The sequence below is a fragment of the Propithecus coquereli genome, unplaced genomic scaffold, assembly GCF_000956105.1.
Source record: "Propithecus coquereli isolate 6110/MARCELLA unplaced genomic scaffold, Pcoq_1.0 Scaffold42, whole genome shotgun sequence".
NCBI lineage: Eukaryota > Metazoa > Chordata > Mammalia > Primates > Indriidae > Propithecus > Propithecus coquereli.
Genome location: NW_012149952.1, coordinates 10448660 through 10466013, shown reverse-complemented (window position 1 = coordinate 10466013; position 17354 = coordinate 10448660). Strand labels below are relative to the sequence as shown.

The 17354-nt window shown below is 35.6% G+C and overlaps 1 protein-coding gene across 1 annotated transcript in view; it reads right to left on the bottom strand.

The window, feature by feature from the left end:
- Window positions 1–11672: 11672 nt before the first annotated feature.
- LOC105817555 (protein FAM122A-like) overlaps window positions 11673–17354 on the bottom strand; it is a 32593-nt gene continuing 26911 nt past the window's right edge. The window contains exons 5-9 of the mRNA XM_012653267.1: window positions 16333–16425; window positions 15857–15945; window positions 15220–15278; window positions 12383–12479; window positions 11673–11823 (exon numbers count right to left, since the gene is read on the bottom strand). Coding sequence (XP_012508721.1) covers window positions 11673–11823; window positions 12383–12479; window positions 15220–15278; window positions 15857–15945; window positions 16333–16425 — 489 coding nt within the window. The remainder of the gene's footprint in view (window positions 11824–12382; window positions 12480–15219; window positions 15279–15856; window positions 15946–16332; window positions 16426–17354) is intronic.

Sequence of the window (17354 nt, the reverse complement as noted above, 5' to 3'; positions counted from 1 at the left end):
TTCATTCAGTTGGTCACCAAATATTTATTGACCACCTACTGCAGACCAGGCACTGTTTTATTAATAGATACTTTATTCACTTACTGAACAATAATGGAAGAAGATTCCTGTCCTGGAGAAACTTATATTCTAGCAAAGAGAGGCAAACAGTAAAAATAACAACTATATAGTTTGTTAGAAGGTGCTAAGTCCTATAGAAAAAAGAAAAAGTAGAACAGGCCAAAGGGGGTCAGGAGTGCTGGGAGTAGGGAAAGGCAGGTGCAATATGAAATAGAGTGGCCACCCGAGTATGGGCTTTGAACTTATTGTACAATAAGGAATCACTAAAGTAGGCATTCACTTACATTTATCACCACTTTGCCATATCCACATACAACCTCATACCTGATACCTAATGATTTTCTTCACATCAACTTACCTTCCCTACTTAAATTTATTTTAAAGGAAAGTCCATAACACTAGCATTAATGGAAACCCAGTATCACATGCCATAAAGGTCTAGAAAGGGACACTGAGGATACCTAGCACTGGCCTCTTCCCTTCCTTTTTGAGATCAGTTTGTAAATACAAACAATAACAAGCACTTTCTAAATTGTGTACTTATTATTTTCCAGGCAGCTTAGTGTTTTATGTACAGCAGACAATTTCATCCTCACAATAACCCTGTGAGGTGGGTACCATTATTGTCCCCACTGGTTTAGGAGGAAACTTGGGTAAAGAAATCAACCTTCCCAAACCTCAGTTTCCTCCTAAATATATGGGGACAATAATGAGGATATAGGAGAGAAGGGCCCACTGGCTTCTGCCCACTCCATGTCATGCTTGAGGGAGACTTACAGAGGGGACAGAGGCTCCCAGTTACAGCATTCCCTGACCCCCTTCAATGCCAATGATTGAGATGAAAACTAAATTACTGCTTTAAAATACAAACACCTCTCCCCAGAGTTAAATTTATTGGTCACTTTAATTTCCTATGAATAACTTTAATCAGAATGTTCAGATTGATTTCAGACTTGCTAGGAAGGGAGTTTTGATTAGAAGAGGGGAAGATGATGTGCCTCAGGAGCACAGGCCCCTTTCGGAAGAGGGCAGACCAGGTAGATACCAGTGGGGGGTGGCACACCTGGAGGGAAAGAAGCAGCAGAAAGCAAGGTGGAAAGAAACTAAAGACAAGCCCTATCAACTTCAGTTGTCTCTAATTCAAGTCCTTTTGTGAAAGAAGCAGAATATAACTAACAATAAATAATACAGCAGTAGAGAGACAATGCCTAGGTCCTATTAACCTGCTTAGTCTCTCAAGCCTATCCCAACTTCCTCAGAAGTCAGCTTTGTATCTAAAAAAAGAACCCAAAAGCCATTTTCATTCATAGGAAATAATGTTGGACTCTTATCTTCTCAAAGACTTTAAACCAAGATATGTCTTTCCCTGGTTTCAGTTATCATTGAATAATGAAAATTCTACAAAATCACATAGATGAACCCAAGTCCCTTGAAAGGTTTACAACCAAGAAAAATTCAACATAATGTAGTAACCCTGGAATGTGAGCATCAGGGCAGTCCTTCAATATTCGGTTTATAAAGGGAAGATGAACCTTTGTGTAGAGTAAAGATTTTTAAATGGCCTAGAGGAAATTGGAGACCAATGAAAAGCTTCTCATGGAAACAAAAAAGCTAAGAGCAGAAGGGGTTAGTTAGATCTCTGGTGCAGAGCAGGCATTGCCTAATGACACCAAATAGCCCATGGATGGGATGTGCTATGTAGCTCCTATGCCACAAAGAAAAACAATGTTGTATTTGTTTGGTTCTCACCATCTATGATGGGATGGCAAGCCCACTATGCCTGATTTCTCAGTGTAGGAAAGAAGATACCAAATTCCTTTAGCTGATAGCCTGGTGAATGTGGGACTACATTATCTAGTATACAAATGACTTCCTTCTCCTGCCCACATTTGGGGAGTCCCAGCTAACACTCAGACAACCCTGGCACTTATGCTAGAGTTCTGATTTGGTAAAGTGAGATTAGCAAAAAGCTTGTTGCTTGCTAACATGTGCCCTTATAAACCCTTACATCTTTGGTATGGTGAAATAGACCAAGTACATCTACTATTCTATTTCACTTTGATTTTTTTATTCCTTTCTTGTCACCAAGATCCAAAAGGTGATACCATGTTTTATAGCTTTCCAGATACCCATAGACCCTAACCAATAGGATACTGGCAAGTATCTATGAAGTCAGATTCTTCTCCTGCCAGTAAGCGAGGGAGTTAGGGAGGCCACATACATGTCTAGTATGTCACTGGGACATAGGGAAGTCATAACTTCTCTTTAACTGAATATGATTTATCTTAAATTTCTAAGTTAACCAAAAGAAGTGGAAAGTCATATGGAGCTATTCCTAAGAATTTTAGGAGCCTCTAGAGGAAGTCAGGTCATTTTCTAAATTACATTGGATTTTCTTTCTTTTTTTTTTTTTTTTTTTGAGACAGAGTCTCACTGTGTTGCCCTGGCTAGAGTGCCATGGCGTCATCCTAGCTCATAGCAACCTCAAACTCCTGGGCTCAAGTGATCCTTCTGCCTCAGCCTCCCGAGTAGCTGGGACTACAGGTATGCGCCACCATGCCCGGCTAATTTTTTTCTATGTAGTTTTAGCTGTCCAATTAATTTCTTTCTATTTTTAGTAGAGACGGGGTCTCGCTCTTGCTCAGGCTGGTTTCGAACTCCTGAGCTCAAACAATCCGCCCGCCTCAGCCTCCCAGACAGCTAGGATTACAGGCGCGAGCCACTGCGCCCGGCCAGCATTAGATTTTCTATTGAAGGAAGTATGCCCTTTAGTTGATCTTTTGAAACAGTGATGAATAATTGCATTTGGACAAATACCAAAACCCAAGATATACATGTTAAGTTCTTCAAAAACACAATAATCTGATCAATATTTTTGATAAAACAAACATATTTAAACATATTCCCTCACCCTCATTGATGGCTTTCTTTTCTCAAAAAACATTTAACACGACAAATGCTTTTGAAAAGTAGGATCTCAAAATCAAAATATTGTTTAAATGAGGTACATATACGAACTACATAAATGAGCATGCACTACTGGTGGGAACATAAAATAGTAAAATAACTTTGAAAAACAGGCTGGAAATTTCTTATAAAGGTAAACATGCACTCATATAATATTTCAATTCTACTAGGTATTTATTCAAGAGAAATTGAAATATACATTCACACAAAGGCTTAAACACAAATGTTGATAGCAGCTTTATTAGTAATAGCCCTCAAATGGGAACAACCTAAACTACGTCCATCAACACATGAAAGGATAAACAAACTGCACCATATACATAAAATGAAATACGATTCAGAAATAAAAAGTAATGAGCTACCGATAAAGAAAGCAACACAGATGGATCTCGAAGACATTATTTCAAGCAAAAATAACCAGACACAAAAGAGTACATATTGTATGATTACTTGTATATGAAATTCTATAAAAAGGAAATCTAATCTACAGTGGTGAAGAGGAGATCAGTGGTAGACTGGAGCCAGTGGTGGGAGTGGAGGAGGATTAACTGCAAAGGGGCAGTGGACATTTTCTGTGGTGATGGGAATGGCCTATATCTTGACTGCAAGCTTAAAATGGGTACAATTTGTAAAACGTAAATTACACCTCAATAAAATTGATTTTGAAAGCTGAATAAATGTAAAACTCCTCAGAAGTTGAAGATTTAAAGTTATTTCTCCTTAGCAAGTATTAAATGTTAAACATCCTGTATAAACTGTGTGCCAAGATGCAGTACCTATTATTAACCAATTACTCTTTTAAACAGACTATGCACGCAGGCACGTATGCATGGCAGAAATCACTGGGCTCAGTACTATTTGGAGCTCGTATATACAGCTTATCAGGCTCTATTAAAAAGTGTCTACTAAGTGGGAGGAATGACAAAAATAATCAAAAGCAAAGGACTCATTAGGCTGGAAAGAAGAACAATGCGTACATTGGACTGGGCAAGAGAGCTGGGAGCTGATCAAGGACAAGAAATGACATTCTACACATCACCATGAACCCTGGCCTGTTACTGTCATCTTGTGAAGTCCCTCTCGATTGAGAGGCCAATCAAGCTTCATGTGCCTTGACCTTGTCTAACTCAGCTCTGATACTGATCAACAGTTAGAAAAGCTGGCACCAATGACTGGGACAAAGAGTAGAAAATGGGATAGGACAAGAGTTTCTCCAAATTCCTCAGCCCAGACTACAGGAACTCCTTGCCCTCCCCATCGGTATGGAAGCTCTCTCACTTTCCTTTCAGTGTTTGGTAAAAAGTTCTACTAACATGTTTTAAAATGCAGGAGAGTGGATGAGGAATCAATCTGGAATGTTTTATCCATCTATATAGCTTTAGAAATTAAAAGATGGGGCAAATAGATAATTGAATGTCTCTCTTATAATCTTAGGATAGGATTCGGAGCACAGTCATACTGAACTGGGAAGTATTCTGAAATCACTTTTTTAATCAGGGGACTCTAATAATACCACAATTTCATAGGAACTGATAATGAGATGTGAAAAAAAGTGTGGAGCATTATGGTCATTTCTGGGTGCCACACTTTAAGGATATTGATAAACTAGAAAATGTTCAGAAGCCAATGGCCAGGATAGTAACAAGGTCTGGAAATCATCTCAGAGAAAAAACACTAGAATGGAAACTCTAGAAGAGAAAAAATTTGTGGAGACATGGTAGCCATTGCCAAATATTTTAAAGTCCATCTATGGGAGGGAAGGTGGGTTTTGCTTATTTTATGGCATTCCCTAGAACAAATTAGGACCAAAGGATGGAAGGTAGATTTTAGTTCAATATCGGGAAGAATTTTTAAATAAGTAGAACTTTCCAACAGTTGAAACGCTCTCCTCCAATAAAAGTTCAAATAGAGGTAAGGGAGTCCTGATCCTCTCTCTCCCACCCTCACATAATTAATAACTGCATATGAATTTCTAAAATATATTTATTTTAACTTCTATTATTTCTTTTTTTTTTTTTGAGACAGAGTTTTGCTCTGTTGCCTGGGCTAGAGTGCTGTGGCGTCAGGCTAGCTCACAACAACCTCAAACTCCTGGGTTCAAGCGATCCTCCTGCCTCAGCCTCCCAAGTAGCTGGGACTCCAGGCATGCGCCACTATGCCCGGCTAATTTTTTCTATATATTTTTAGTTGTCCAGCTAATTTCTTTCTGTTTTTAGTGGAGACAGGGTCTCACTCTTGCTCAGGCTGGCCTCGAACCCCTGACCTTGAGCGATCCTCCCGCCTCGGCCTCCCAGAGTGTTAGGATTACAGGCGTGAGCCACCACGCCTGGCCTACTTCTATTATTTCTTGATGACACAAGTGATAGATATTCCATGTGGAAAAATCTGAAAATACAGACAAACTAAGAGAAAAGCAAATAAATATAAAAATCATCCATCTTCCCACCTCCCAGTAACTTAAACATTTTGGCATATAACCTTACTGACTTTTTTCTGTTATATATCCATATAAAATATATACATATACTTTTTAAAAACAAAAATGAGATCCCATTAATCACACTGCTTTTTAACTTTACAATATAGTGTAAACATCTTTCCACATCAAGTGATATACGACCATGTCATCATTCTTAATGGGTGCCGAAATTTCCATGGAAAGAATGTACTGCAATTTGTTTAACCCAATGTTTCCCAAAGGCTATTCTACATAACATCAATCCCACAAGATGTAACTCACAAAAGAGAATGTAGCTTAAACAGTTTGAAAATACTTCATACCATATCCCCTCTCTTGGGCTTTCAAGAATGTTAAAGAAATGAGTCTGAGTTTCCCAAACTTACTTAACCATGGATTCCCCCTGGACTCTCCCTTCTTTAATTCTTCAGGGCACATACTGATTCACATTTGATAAAACACCCTGAGAAATACTGGCCTAACTGATGTTAGTCTAATCAGACATTACGTTTTTATTGTTGTTGTTTACATAAAACTTACCATTTTAACCATTTTTAAATATACAATTCAGTGGCATTCATTACACTCACGATGTTGTGCAATCATCACTACTATCAAGTTCCAAAACTTTTTTTTATCACCCCAAACAGAAACTTTGTACCTATTAAGAATAATTCCCCACTCCTCCCTCCCCCCAGCCCCAGTAACCAGTCTTTCTGCTTTTATGAATTTGTCTATTCTAAACATTTCATATAAGTGAGATAATATTTGTCCTTTTGGTGTCTGGCTTCTTTCACTTAGCATAATGTTTCATGATTCACCCATGCTGTAGCATGTGTCAGGACGTCATTCCTTTTTTTGGCCCAACTTCATTATTTTGCATATGGCTATTCAGTTGCCCCAGCACCATTTGTTGAAGACAGCAGGTTTTTCACAATTAATTTTTTCACATTTACAAATAACATTACAATAAATATCCCTTTCAACCTGTTCCATATTTTTCCCTAAGAAAAATTCCCATAAGAATTGCTATATCAAAAGAGGTGTACCTTTTGAAGGTTTTTGATATACATTATCTAACTTCCTCCTGAAAGGGCATTAGGAACCCACCACAGCACATTCAAATATCCCTTTCCCCATACTCTTGTCAGCCTTATATATTATAAAGTTTTTTAAAATCTTTGCTAATCAGTGCGGCATGGGAATGTATTCCAAATCAAGTTGAAGGGAGTTTTAGCTGAACTTCCCTTGACAGCCCTGACATTCTGGCTTCAGTACCTTCCCCACTCTTATGGAAAGATCATCCAAGAATAATAGGACTTGCTGTAAACCCCTGTAGAGTTTCATCTAAGTCCAGTTAAGGAAGCAAACTAAACCCTTTCTTTCAGAAGAACAAGGCTAGAAATGGAAAGTGTAATTAGGTTCTTCTGCTGGATAATGTAATTTTAAAATATTTCCTTTCTCAGCACAAAGTCACAAGCCAGCTATTTGTGACTTTTTAAGTGTGTCCTTTTTCATTTATGTTCAATGGAGAGTTACCAAACACAAAAGCTATGCCAAGAAATAAACTAAATTGACATTAGAGGAATTTTCTTATAGCCATATAATAATTATCAAGGAAAAAGAAAAAGCTCTTTTGCTGGTTGTCTGCTTTTTAGTTCAAGTTGAGCACTTGCAAATTCGTATTGGGGCAGTGTTTTTTCATAGTTCATGTAGCTTTTGGCCATGTCTCCCTTGCTTCTCTGAAACAAACATACCAAGTATATCTTTATTTTGTTTTGTCTCAAGCTGTTGTTACGGTATAAAGAAAATTTTATGGCGAATGCTTTGTCAGTGGGAACTTGTTATTAATACGGAAATCCTGAGAGGATCATTTATTCACACAAAACAAGAAACCAGGGGGAAATTAGCTTTCCACATTTCATCATAAATCATGCATAATTCAGAGAAGAGAGGAAACTATTGATGAGGCTGAACAAAATGAGTTTCTTGTTGCCAGAAAGAATAAAAATATTAGGTATAACGCTCTCTAATTTCCTAAATATTTTCTCAAAGCGTTCTGAAGTTTAATGCCACCATGACTTTCACTGTCATGCAATGTTTTCACAGAATCAATAACATTTAAAGAGGCAGAAGGAACCTTATAAATGTCTGGTCCAACTCTATTTTACAGATTGGGTACCTGAAACCCAGAGAGGTGAAGTGGCCTGCCCAAAGCCACACAGAGCTAGTGGGAGAGCTAGAGCTACAAGTCATGTCTCCTTACACCTGTACTTGCTAAGAATGTAGTCTGGTCACTCCCCAAAAGGGTTGACATGAGCAATTATGTTGCTAATTTACTTTGCTGTCAGTAAAGCCACAAAGATCTCCAACTGCATACAAGTAGCTATTGGTCAATTTACAGGATTCAGTTAATAACTGCATTCATTTAATGCATTTCTTCTTAGAGACTATGGTCACTTAAGTCTCCCACATTTAAGAGGGTTGAGCAAGTTTCCAAGACTCCTATATAATGTCTGGTTTTCCCCACCTATACATTATAGACACTTGTGAAAATCAATCTTCTTTACCTTGGGTTAAGAACCACATTGTAAGAAATCTGTGAGATATTATGGAATTTCACGGAAACAAAGCTATCTATTTGCCAGAGAACTTATGGTTCCCTGGCCTTTTCTAAAAGCACAATTTCAACTATCTGACAGTGAAGTCTACCTATATGACATATTTTTCAAGCTCAACTTTTAAAATCTAAAATATTTAAAAACATTTTAGGCAAATTGTAATTAGTTTTCCCCATAGATATCCAAAGTATCATACATGCATTTTCACCATGGATATTTATATATAGTTGCTTCTAGGTAAATTTTAAAAATTCATTTAGGAGATGAGATTAAATATATCCTGTAGTGGGAGTACTAATAATTGACGGAGCAGGGACAAAGATTAATGCAGAATTAGAATCTTAACTCATGTGCTTTTAATAGCTCGTCCAATTTGCCTCAACTCTAAAGAGCCAATGAAACAGACCATCTAAATACAAACTCTACACCCATCCCCCCTTTTTCATGTAAGAGATTTCTAATTGTGAGAGCTGTCCAACAATAGAATGAACTGTCTTGCAAGGGAGTCAGTTTATTCCCCTAAGATTTCAAAGTAAGGCTAAAAAAATAATCTGTCTGGAATTCTTAAAAGGGTTCCTACATTGAGAGGTAGATTAAGACTTCTAAAAATCCTTTAATTCTAGGATTCTGTGATTCCAATACTATCTTTCTATCCTACTTTTACAGTACAGGGGCCCTTTAATACGTGTATCTATAGTCATTATCATAGAATGCCTTTTATCATTATTATTTTTGTACTTATGTTATCCTGCTTGAAGATACATATGGTAACTCACTCATCCTTGTATATCCTACAATTTTTAGTGTAGTTTCCTGTACACGGATAGTATTCATTAGATATTTATCGAATATATTTGAAATGACAAGTTTTATCAGTTGATTCAAAAAATTTTAAAAACCATATATTTTTTTCCTGATCTGAAAACCCAACTCATCACTATAGTGACTCTCCATGTTGAACCTCAGTGAATCATTGGGGTAAATTTGGAGCACTGCTCTTTTATAAGGTTGTAAGTAAAATAGGAATACTTGATTGAATGCAGATTTAAGGCTTAAGATAATGCTTTATAGTCACATCTTGTGCTTATATTTTTAAGATGAGTTATAGGATAGACAATTTTAAAAACTAATTTAAGAAAAATGAAACAAGCAAAATCAAAATTCTCAAATTATATTGCTGTGGGTTGAATTGTGTCCCCAAAAAGACATGTTGAAGTTCTAGCTCCTAGGACCTGTGAATTTGACCTTATCTGAAAATAGGGTCTTTGCAGATACAATCAAGTTAAAATGAGCTCATACTGGATTGAGGTGGGCCTTAAATCCAACGACTGGTATCTTTATAAGAAGGTCATATGAAGACACAGGGACACAGAGAGACTCCCATATGATGACAGAGACAGAGATTGAAGTGATGCCTCTGCAAGCCAAGGATTGCCAGCAACCACCAGAAGCTAGGAGAGAGGTATGGAACAGATTATCCTTCAGATCCTCCAAGAGGAACCAACCCTTCCAATACCTGGATCTTGGACTTCCAGCTTCCAGAACTGGGAGAGAATAAATTTCCATTATTTTAAGCCACCCAGTTTATGGTACTTTGTTATAGCAGCACTAGGAAACTAACGCATGTCCTTCACTATGAAAAACTGATATGACAATTCCTTATACATTTAGGAGGACAAAATACAGCCTTGCCACAATTTTTAAAAATCAACCACAAAACATCATGTAAAAGTTACAAATGCTTTGGTATGAAAATCAATAAATGGAAAATCATTTAAGAAATGGATCCTCCCAATACACAAGCTCAAAAGGCAACAGAATGGACAACCACCTACAGAATCCTTGATTCTTAGAATATTATAGTGAGCTGCAGCCTCCTAGTGTACAGCTGAAATAATAAAAACTAGCTGAATAGAGTGAAAGGAATTGTCTGAGTTGAGAAAAGTATATTGAGATAGTTAAGATTACCAAGACTTCCTGATAAAAGTTCCTTATACAACTGAGCAGTAGTCTCACCCCTATTGTTTACTTTCTTCATCCTCATTCTTTATATTTGAACATCCTGCAAAACTTTTTAGCTAAAGTGTTAATAGTGCATGTGGACCTTGTATCTGTCAATGATCTACAATCTCATCAAGAAACATCACCGCAACCATACCTCATTCCATGAGGGCCCCCTCATATGTTCACAATTGGCCCACTAAAGGTCTAGCAAGTAAAGAATCTGAGTAACAAGGCAATACTTACAGTTCACTTGTTCTTAGCCAATTTACAGAATCCTGCCCTAGTTTCAGGAGACCTTCATGATCCTAGTCATCTTATAAATATTCAGTTTCATCTATTCATAACTGAATAGACTCTTTGCCCACATATATAACCATTCTGATCAATTCCATCAGGGCCACTGTCAAAAAATTCTTAGCGCCACAGTGTTTTTCCCATGTGGGGGCATACCTACATCAGATTTCCATCATTCTGATTATTTCCAACAACAAGAAAAAAACATTTTATAAATATTTTAGATAACTGTTCCTGTTTCATTAGCTGAGGCAATTTAAACCATTCTCAACTTCATTTCATGAGGATCCATTTCTATTTTTCACAATGCTAATACTACCGTCAATTACTTAAAGCACTTTCTTTAAATTTAAAATTTTTAATACGTCATTCTTCCTATTTAAAAAACCCTTAAGACTTTTGAATAGAAAATTGGGGTTTAAATAAACATTTATAGCCCTTAGGGAACAATTGGAAGCACATAATTCTTGCAGAAAAGCCCTAATGTATTAAGCCTGTATTTAATCAAATCAGTAGTTGGGATGAATAAAAGATAATTCATAAAAATGTAAAAGACCACAATCTATCAACATTGCCTTTTTTCCACACTTAATTAGAATACAAAATTCATCAGGGTTAATCAGGTTGAGTACGAACTGAGTGAAGCCCCAATTACATATTATTTTCTTTCTATTCAATTACCTTTTATTCGTTTTGCTCTTCCCCTACCTACTCCTTCCCAATAAATTAAACATCCAAGGATTCATGTGCAAAATAGGCAATCCTTGGATCAGAATGGTATAACTAGCTTAGTTTTAAAAACTACTTTTGATAGGTAACTTTTCTTTACCAAGTGGAAACTAGCAATTGCTGAACATACTGTTAAAAGCTAGCATGACATTAAGTACATAATTTTTAAAAATCATTTTACCTTGTTGGTTAATTGAACAATGATAGTTCATCAGAATTATTTCATCCTATTATTTTAAAAAGTGAAAATGCAGCATTTTCTAGACATTAGCAGCTTAGAGATACATGATTGTATCTTCCACATAGTTCTTATTTGGACAACATCTTTGAAAATATTACTACGTTGAATTTAAGGGTATACACAAGAATTAGACATGCAAGTTCTATAGCTAAACAGAATTTTAGGAAATTGAAGAAAAAAAGATAAATAGGAGATAGTCTAAATTATACCACACAATTCTGTTATTGTTCTAACTTGGTTTTTGTGTGTGTGTGCATGTGTATTTCTCTATTGGTGGGAAAATCTTGGGATGGGTAAATCATTTAGTTGAAAGCTCATCTACTATTATAAATGGAGAACCAGTATGAAAAGGTGACACAGGAGAGTTTGTGACAGCGCTGATTTCAGCTGGTGAATCACCAGACGATCCAGCACTGCTGCTGTTTCTGTGAAGAGTGTCTGAAGATAGACTAAAAGAAGAGAATGCCACTCATTGACAACAGAATTCAAGAGATCTGTCTGTACACTCTGCTTTGTGTATATATGAAGGCAAAACACGACGCAAACAACTGACCCTAGTCACAAAAGCAGTTTCACAAGAGCTATACAAGAAAACCAACAGCAACAATAAATAGAAATCCATTCCTATTTCCCATTTTTATTATTAACACTAGTATGCTTTCTTAAGCATACTTTTCAATAATACTCTCAACCCGACAAAATAGACAAAAATCCAAGGTAGAAAAGTTGGGCAGAAGATAACTTCTTCCAGGGATGCATTTTTATGTATTCCTCTAATACTTCTTGATCTAATGCCAAAACCTTACAAAATGTATCCACCATATATTGTCACACACATGTTAGAGAAAAGAACTAAACTTGATAGTATCCATTTGGGATATTAGTTTTATAACTTCTAAAGATATTTAATAATGTACCATACTTCTGAATATATACACTAGCCAAAGTAGACTTAAAAACCAAGTGAAAATGGCTAGTAAATGTTTAAAACCTCATGTTAATACTCACCACATATTTTTTTCTAACAGTTGGGAAGTATCAGAAGAAAGCATGTTGGTTGTGCCTTGGAAAAACCTCTTTGGCTGATGTTCAAGTGCCATTTCATCTATGACAAAATAGTAGAGTCAAGGTAGATATGTTTTATTTAACATGTTTATTATGCTTTTAACTGCAAAAGTAATACTTGTTCTTTGCAATGAATTTATAAAATATGGAAAAACACAAAGAAAAATATTTTAAGTCACCATTATCCAGAGATAACCATTGTTCAGTAATTCCTGAATATGTGTGTATACATAATTGTTTTTTAAACAAAATCAGGTTTGTATTGTGTATAATAATGACATTTAATCTATTTTTTGCTTTTAATGATTATCATTTTCTTAAATTATTAACTAAATTCTACAACATGATTTTACATAGCTACATAGTACAGCTGTTTAATGACTTTAATCTCATTCCTTATTTAAAACCTGTAGGTTGTTGCTATCTCTATTTTGCTAACCATACACAATGAACTAAATAGATAAATTTTTTTATAGTACACAATGAACAAAATAAATCTATTTTAGAGATTAAGGAGAAACATCTACTCTCAAAAAACTGCATTCCTATAATTTTTGCCTTGAAGTGAATGTTCAAATCTGCACAATGTTTCACATTCATGTGATAACTATATCTGGACATGAGAAAAACTGATGTTCAAGCCCATAACTTCTAGGGTAGAATATTTTTTAATGATAAAACACTAAGGTCACCATTACAAAGTATCCCTAGAGATAGAGATTCCACAGATCTTCCTTAGGAATGTAATCATGGCTCATAAAACTCAAAAGCAGTCTAGAAGTCTGTCCCTTGCCAGATTACATTTAAGACACTATGGAAAAACCACCCATCTCTCCTTTTTGGTTTAAATTGAAAACATGACAAATTAAAACAAATTCCTCATAAAAGAAAATTAAATTTGTCTGTGCTAAAACCAGCATTACTTGTAAAATGATGTTTACAGCTGCCCTATGTCTCCAGATTTCTTAGAATTCCCACGTGAAGTCTCATTTGCTCTTGCTTATTCCTGATGGAAGTAACTGCTGCTTATCACCATAAAATATGCCTTCATACACTGGGGACTCTAAGCTTGATCTCATACTCTCCTCTACTTTACAGAGTCCTCATTCTCTTTAGCCTTTCCCCCTTCAAGATCTCTATTTTATGTCTATACCATCTTTCCCCTACATTTCATTTGTGAAATGGAATCCAAATAGAATATAGTTTGTTGTTTCCCAAATGTGAATATTCATATTTCAAAATATTTAAATAAAATTAGATTTCTGGTTATCTGTTATTACATCTGGCTAGATGAATTTTCACCAAATTTGTATAGTGTATGCTTGGGAGGGTATGACTTAAAATATAGACTATGTGGTATACACAGAATTCACTTTGGAATTCCCTCAGGAACACCTCAAAGAAATAAGGTGGTTGTCCTCCAGGGCAGCTGAAAACCAGGTACAAGAAGCTTGTGTGAGACATGTCGCATCTACTAAGACACGGGGCAGAAACCAAGTCTATTATGTCAAAATTGAACTATAAAAACAATTTTTTAAATCACAAATTCTAAGAAAAATCCAGATTCTTTCAATATAATAAAATATTTTATGTATAAATACCTTAAAAGGGAAACTATTTTAATTTGGTAAAACACTATCTTCAATTTAAGCACACTTTATTTTAAATGACCCCAACTTCTCAACAGCTGATAGAGTTAAAGATTTTTTTCAACACTAGCCCAAACTTCACAGAACAGGCAAAAGACCCCTAAGCTTAGTCACTGATGCATTTTCATAAAACAATGTGTTCAGTTTGGAAAAGAGTGTTTTCCAGAATTGATCTAATCTTAGTCTTAGAATATAAAAGGTATATGCTAAGTTAGGTATGTTGTTAGGAAGATGCCGTTAATTAATCCAAAATACACAGAACATTGAAGTATATTTCAGTTTCTTTCCCTACAGTTTTGCTCTTCTTCTTCCTCTTCCCCCACCACCTTAATGGAGTTTCACAAGCATACATTTTTAAGTTCAATCTCCTTTCCTCTTTACCCATTCCTCTCTCCTCACTGTAGCTAAACTTTGTACTAAATATGTAATTCAGTGGTGGTCTTTCAAAAGGAAGAAGAGCATAGCTTAGTAAGGTAGCATTGAGAAGTGGGATACAAGACTGTAGGAATTAAAAAAAAAAAAACGCTTCTCTTCTTTCCACTACCCTTTTATTACTGAAAAAAAAAAAAAAACACTTCTGTTCTTTCCACTGCACTTTATTACTCAGAAGGTTGGTCACTTTCCATTTATTCAACCAAAAATAACCTCCATAAAGAAGCTAAACAAAGAACATACACCTTCGTATATATTTTTAGTGTTATAGGCAGATCTAATTTGTGTCAACCCATTCACATGGTATCCGTGTGTGTGTGTGTTTTGGGTGGTGGGGTAGAGGTTGAGATTCAGCAAAATACTTGATGACTGACTATTTATTTGTTCATTCATTCATTTCCTATCTTGTTTCAGAAAGTATTTAAGACAGCTAGCTTGGTAAACTATATAATCAAAATCATAATAGCCAACTAAACTGGAATTAAATTTCTCAATTCATATTTATGTAGCACTTTATAGTTTTAAAAATACCTTCATACATATTTCCATTTAGGTAAAACAAAAGGCCTCTAGTAACTTATCAAATATATTTTAAATAAATAAATCCTTTAAAAATGAATTTTTGTATAACACTTGATTTTAGATATTTTGTAAAGGTAATTTAAAGTTAGTTTTATTTCTGCTGATAGATAAAATTACCTTTTCTTTTTCCGAGGATACTTGGTCTAAGAGTGTTGGTGGGGCTTTGACTTCTCCTAAAATAAAATCATCATGATCATTACAAGAAGAAATTTTGAACAAAATCAGCAAGAATGAATTCATTATAACATGTCTAAGGACATACACAAAAAGAGGACTCTGTAAAGGACACAACATCACATTGTTTTACTGCTTTTCTCTATATACGGGTAAAAACAGGAATACCTCAGGAGCAAAACTGTCTACTAATTCATAAGGATTCAGGATTTTGAATCCTATAGTCAAGAAAGACCCACAGTCCTGGCTGGGACTTGCCTTGAATCAAGATAAGTGTCATGGATGAAGCTGTTTTAAGTTCTAGAGACAGCTCTGATCCTTACCAACAAACTTGGTCAAAGGAAGATTATGTTCAAGTGGGGTTAAGGAATTACTGAATTCTTCATATGTTCTCACAAATTCTTAGTTACTTGGTTTTTTTAATATACAAAATGATAAACCCAAACAATGACATGTTAATTTCACTAAAAAGAAATCCCTTATTTGATTGTCACAGAACCTACAGCTATAATTTCTTTTCAAGTTTCTAAAATCCTTATTTTATCAGCAATTTGGTATTTTCATACAACATAAACTTACATTTGTAAATTGTCGTGAAGGACTGGGAATAGGACTTGGAGGCAAACTGGTGCAACTCACACAAGTATGTAAAGATGGAGAAAAACATTGCTAAAATCAAATTGGAACAGAGGTTTTAAAACTGCAACTTTTTTCAGAAAGCAGATCATTGGTTTCCTTGGGTGGGCAGGTGTAGTGGGGAGAGAGATCAAGGTGCAAAAGATCACAAGAAAATTGTTTAGAGCATGGGTACTGTTCTACAGCTTGATTAGGATTGTACAAAATTACCAAAATTATTAATAATCTAACTGTATACTTCGAAGTTGGTGAATTTTGTTATATGTAAATAATGTTTTAAGAAATGAAAAAAGGGGAAAACTATCACTTAGAATCAGATACGCTATTGCAAAATATAACCCCCAAAAGATTTGGGTGGGTGACCATTAATGTTTTCTAAATATTTCAAGGGACATAGACTTTTAGGCACTCCTTTCTTACCTTCTCAATCCCCCTGGTGGGAGAAACCGCTGGGGATACCGGAATTGAATCAATGCACTTTGGGGAGGTCGATGCCTCTGGATCATTGTCATTCTGTGTAAGCAGAAAGCAGTGTACAATTGTAGCACCAATTGCTTACTAATCAAGTACTTAGGGAGATAGCTGTTGCATGGGGAAGAGAGTCCTTAGTACCAAATCACTGGCCATACCTTGGTGAGGCGCTCTCACTATCCTAAATCAAGAAGGGAACCCAAGATTCACTTCAATAAGGAAAGGAACACTTTTTGTTTTGGGGAAGGGAGCTATATGGCTATTGAGGGGCTTCCCAGCACCCCAGAAAGACCCAGAATGTGAGAACTCAATATTGAGCAATACATACTATATATACAAACACTAAATGTGGACTTTCAAATTGGCTCCTTTCTTCTCCAAAACACAAGTCAAGTTAAACTTGTATATTACATGTTCCTTTCCTCCTCCTAACAACTCACAGATTCTCTTACTCACTAACATCAACAGCTACGTAATTAGAGTTGGGTCGGTTAAGAGACTCCAACAGCATCTGTTAATTGTATTAGCACCAAAACATGAAAAGTGACAGGCTCCAGAGGTTATCTACTCATTCTTCAGGACCTATTCCAAAATCAGGGATAGCTGCCCATCTAAGGTACTGAAGACTCAAAGGAAAATAAAATGTCATTGTTTCTGCTGATGACCCATTTCCTTATCTAATAACTCCCAAATCTGGAAATTGACATTAACCAGAATCTCTCCTACTCAAATTTCAGCTCAATTTTTGTTTTGTGATCATTATCTGAGATGTCCATGGAACAGAACACTAAACATCATTCAACTACCACAACTAAGTAACCACAATGTATACAGACATTAAAAAATACTAACAAGAGATGTAACTAAATTCTAAATATGTTTAAATTAAAGGCTGTATATTAAAATGTTAGGGGATATATATGTTACAGGCATAAAAATACATTATTTTTCTAGTAAACCCTTGTCTGTGG